At 42.1% G+C, this 4,900-nt stretch overlaps 1 protein-coding gene across 1 annotated transcript; it reads right to left on the reverse strand.

Annotated features, from left to right (window-relative positions):
- Positions 1 to 2,438: 2,438 nt before the first annotated feature.
- On the reverse strand, positions 2,439 to 4,275 carry LOC106811748 (putative phospholipase B-like 2). Its single transcript, XM_014815466.1, has 5 exons — positions 4,179 to 4,275; positions 3,791 to 3,862; positions 3,460 to 3,612; positions 3,091 to 3,250; positions 2,439 to 2,812 (listed from the first exon to the last, which is right to left on the reverse strand). Exons 1-5 carry the CDS (start codon positions 4,256 to 4,258, stop codon positions 2,633 to 2,635), a joined length of 645 nt encoding a protein of 214 aa, XP_014670952.1. The 5' UTR covers positions 4,259 to 4,275; the 3' UTR covers positions 2,439 to 2,632.
- Between the last annotated feature and the right edge of the window lie 625 nt (positions 4,276 to 4,900).

The raw sequence follows: 4,900 nt of genomic DNA on the forward strand, positions 1-4,900 counted from the left end.
TCGCTCTCTCTCTCTCTCACTCACTCTCTTCCCCTCGCTCTCTCTCTCTCTCTCGATTTCTCTCTTTCTCGAGGCGGTAGCCCTGCCGGACGAGGCTGTGCGACCGATTGTCTATACAGATGTCTGATTGTCTGATGGTCTTCTAACCATAGCAAGACCGTTTCGTGGAGCTAAAGGGCCGGACACACTAGGCGATGGCATCGGGTGATGGCATCGAGCGATGTAATCGCCCGATTCTATCGCGCGAGTCGAGTGGACACACTAGGCGATTAAATCGGGCGATTTACACGCAGCGCCGCTGTGCTGAAAAAAAATACATTGTGATTTCGCGCATTGTGTCTGAGCGCATTGTGTTCACTCTGGTTCAGTGATCAGAAATTATGCATGTGCTTGTTGTTCATTGGCTGATGAATTGTACAATTGGGCGATGTTATCGCCGGCTGCGGACACACTAGGCGATGGTTCACGGCGATTTCATCGCCCGATACCTTCGCCTAGTGTGTCCGGCCCTTAACAAGGCGGTAACGTTTTTATATAACTTCACATAAATGTTTATACTACATGTTATTTCGGGTGGCACTCCGGCAGCCCATGTTTATACTATGTTAACTCGGGTTTCCCAGCAGCGGCCAGCGATGATAGAAAATTAAGAAAAATTTCTCTAAAAAGCTGCTTGTCCGGCGGACAAGCTACCGGACAGATCTACTTGTCCTCTGTAGAAATGGACAAGTACGGACAAACGGATAGCCCTTATTTCGAACACTGGGATGGTATCAGGAACCTTCTTGAAGAAATGTTCGTTGGGATCGTTATGAAAGTTGCCACGAGATGGCGCGTACGTTCGAGTGTCTTAAGATTAAAGATGGAAGCTCCCATCGTACGTAGTAAGCACTAATCCATTTACCTACGCAAGCCTACAGGCTTAAATAGAGAGCTGCCACCTGTAACTAATTAACGCAGGCAAAAACTACACCGTACTATCACCACCACATGCACTGGCAGTGGCATAAGTAACACACTGACAGTACAGAATGCCATAGAAATTATACGATTTAAGGAGTATAAACTTTCTTCAACCAAATTTAGCTTTTGAAATTTCACTGTGAAATTGTAGCCTCATACATCCAGGCATGTATAGATTCTACTAGCAAACCTGGCAGTCAAATTCTTTCTAACAGTAGAAAAATCCTCGTTTAACCCTCCTCTTGAGGGTCAAAAGGTTATCCAACACTTACTCTTCGCATGTCAGCAGAAAGTACATTTCATGGTCCTTTCAATAAAGCCATAAAAATGCTAGGTCACCGCTGAAACAAAAAAGTTTTTCAATCGCACCGTCAGACCATGTCCTCAGAAAATGTCTAAAATCTGCCCTGTGCACCATTGACCTTTGACCTGTGACCTCCAATTTCGGCACAGTGATGGCTTTTCTTACCATGATGCTATACACCGACTATCATGAGCCTAGGTCAAGCCGTTTAGATTTGTGCCGCAATTCTGCATTTCCTCCCTATACCTTAAGTTAGGGAGGGAATGTTCCCCCTTCTTTTACACCTCTTGACCTTTGACCTTTGACCCCCAGCTTCGACATCCCAACTCGTTTTCGGATTACCCCCCTACATCCCGAATATCATGACCGTACGTCGAGCCATTTAGATTTGTGACCAACTGTTGACGGACCAACGGACGGACGCACGGACGCACGCTCATGCGATTCTACAAGCTGCATCTGACTATGTCAGATGAGCTAAAAATTAATCACAATTTGTGACGGTAGATGGCGCTATACCCGCTTTGATGTTTCTTAGCGATGGCATCCGAAATAAATAGGTTATGCTGCGTTCTGACATGTTTTGTAAAACTTTACTCTAATATAGACGTTTTATCGGCAGGGTGGAGAGGAAATACCAATTTTGCATTAAAGATATTGTCAATGAAATCTTGTAAAACGAACCAGACGAGTGTGACACCGCACTGTTATCTGCGTGTCTATATAATATGCTATATAATTGCCAAAACCTACCTAATTTGCATTAAAAAAAATTTAAATATCAAAACCCCTAGCCCTTATTCATTCACATACCAAAAATGAGCAAAATCCGTTGAACCTGAACTGACTAATTCCATTTCCATTTTTGCCAAAAAATTGCTGTGGCTCGAAAGTACGTCGACTGGCGTGTTCCAAAATAGGACGTTCAAACCTCTCCCATAGCAGTAACAACTATACCCAATTTCAAACATGTGGGTCAAATGGTTCCTGAGTTATCATTGACCGTAGCCAAATGTTGACGGAAGGACGACGTACGACGGACGACGACCCATGGCAATAGCTCAGCTTGACGATGTCAAGGTGAGCTAAAAATATAGTTAAACTTATTAATATAGTACATTGCTGCATTTTCCCAGTACAGGTGGTTATTAGGCATAGTAATTAGTAGTCGTAAGGGGTTAACCAATTTATTGGATGCCATTATGCAAGTACAGTTCGTATTAGATTTTAACTGAGTTAACACAATTAGAAAACCGACGTACGCTTAGTTCCATTTCCTCGAAAAATTTACTCCAGCTGTTCTTGCGTACTTTCAATTCATATTCAATATTCATATTCTCAAAAACCCATAGCAAAACATGGCAGCTAGTCTAGTTGAGTCCATGTAACGTGTATCGGGTCGAAGTTCCACAGGTCAGGGTGCCCAACATGCGGTGTCTCTCCTGGAAAGCTGGCTGTGCTCCACTGGAAGGGTGGAAGAGGGTCGTGCGTTGGCCCCGCGATGGCGATGAACTCAAACCGTTTGGCCATGTCAAAGTTCGTAAGCTGAAAGGGCCAGAGTAAAAAACTAGTGACCAAAAAAAACACCCAGCCAATACGGAGTTTGAGCACGATGACGAATTTCTTCGTATCCTGCACCTAGAAAAATGAATGATCACGAGATTCAAATTAACCACGATGATTCATGCTTAAAAGAGCTGCGTGGACCACATACCACTAACATAGAAGGTGGCTTGTCCCAACACCACTTGTAAAACCTATCAAGAAAGAGTGAATTTAATTAGTACTGACACACTGACACTGAGAATACGTTCTGCACAAACCTTCATGTCGATGGCTCCGTGAGACCGGTGGCCTAGCGAGGCAAATGGGTATGTACCATTCGCTGGATTCAGGTCACAGCGAGCCGCAATGGCATTCTCAGCACTGTATGGTGGAGTGCAGTTGCACCTTGACAATGGGTCGTTCTTGAAGTCATTATATCTGAAACGAGTATGTCAGCGGTTCCATCGGCAGTAAAAACTTGGTGAGCACTTCATTTTATTAAATTACTTCACACAGTCTATATTTCAGCAAGCACATGGTCATGTGAATCTGTACCTAGCAGCTTTTCTTCAAACTCATCTATAATGAAATGTGCAATTAAAATACAATTTTTATTCAGTAATAAGAAATGTGAATATATAAATTACCTCATGAGCTTAATCATGGAAGATGTGTCCACTACTTTCGCATGATCCCGCTTAAATATGAGAGCCCTCGGAGTGCGATCGTATGTAAACCAGTCACCATACTTCTCTACCATCTCTGGTAACCCACTTGCTTTGAATATCTGTGGGAAGTACCTGTAAAATCCAATTAGACTTAAGTTGGTGCCATTTCATGTTTATTAAAGAATGCAGTAGCAACAAGTTTTCAGTTTTTTGTCATTAAACTATTAAGAGATACCATTAACACTTGATAAACACACAGAATATTGACGTTGTGCTATGTGTAACGTGTAAAGGCTATATTACTACTTACGGAGAGTTGTAGCTAGGCCAGTACGTCTGCTTAGCTAGAATCGAAGTCATGTCTTTAGACACAATCATTCCTCTGTAATAAATGAAGATGTATATTACATTCAGAATGAGTGAAGGCATACTGCTACATTGATGAATATTGGACTGGCAATTCGTACGTTGTCTAACAATCTACAAGAATACCACATGACTATTCATCACTGCAATTCAGTAACAACAATGACTCCTAGCTGATATCAATATTAGTTGACCGCTCCTTTCACCAGAGGCAGCTTAATTGAACCGCATAATAAGTAGGGTATAGGAAGTGTGCAATCTGTTTATTCGTTAGGCTGTGTCTAGGTCTCAGACCATGAGCTAGTTGTTTCAAATATGTCAAAAAAACTTACGGAAGCTGTTCCAGCACGTAAAGCAGTCCTTTCTCTGGTAGAGGCCTTCCTGGTGTGAACAAATTGAAGTCTACTATCATCCATTGGTTGTTATAGCTGCAACATGACATTAAACATTCATTAACACCAGCAGGGGCGGCGCCACGGTTTTCAAAGTGGGGGGCCCAATTGAGAGAATGAAGCGACCATGCCGGGGGGCTGAGTTATTCGGGCGCTTCGCGCCCGAGCGAGGGAGCCAGGCGACCGAGCGGGGGTGGGTGTGGGAGGCAGGGAGCTTTTCCAATTTTGCACTGAAATGGAGCGATCTGGTGCACATCGAAGGTGAAAATTTCAAATTTTTAAATGGAAGAAAAACGGAAATAACACCTTTTCAGTACATGTTTATGTACATGTCAACTATAGTGAAGTATATATAATTTGCATCAATATGAATACATGTAATAGGAATAAAGAATATTAAATAGTGAATCTTTTTCAGGGCGTACAGAAATTTCCATTTTCTTCAACCTGGTAATAGTCAAAAAATAACATTGCTGAATGATATTTAAACACTTATAACATCACTTGACTAGCTTTTATCTTTAGTTTATCTTCATGTTGCTGACAACAGTTTTGCCTTTAAAAACCCAAGCTGCTAGGATATTACATAAAGAATACATCGAAAGAAAATGCACTACAAGGCATGTAATACTAGGACATAACGGATGTTCATATTACATTAA

The sequence above is a fragment of the Priapulus caudatus genome, unplaced genomic scaffold (genome assembly GCF_000485595.1).
Source record: "Priapulus caudatus unplaced genomic scaffold, Priapulus_caudatus-5.0.1 Scaffold570, whole genome shotgun sequence".
Lineage (NCBI taxonomy): Eukaryota > Metazoa > Priapulida > Priapulimorpha > Priapulimorphida > Priapulidae > Priapulus > Priapulus caudatus.

Bases quoted from the DNA above. Each gene is read 5' to 3' on its own strand.
- LOC106811748 (XM_014815466.1), bottom strand. From the start codon at position 4,258: ATGATAGTAGACTTCAATTTGTTCACACCAGGAAGGCCTCTACCAGAG. The intron at 3,863-4,178 runs GTAAGTTTTTTT...CATTTATTACAG, and splicing joins TACGTGCTGGAACAGCTTCC to AGGAATGATTGTGTCTAAAG. The intron at 3,251-3,459 runs GTAATTTATATA...TACTCGTTTCAG, and splicing joins TCCATGATTAAGCTCATGAG to ATATAATGACTTCAAGAACG.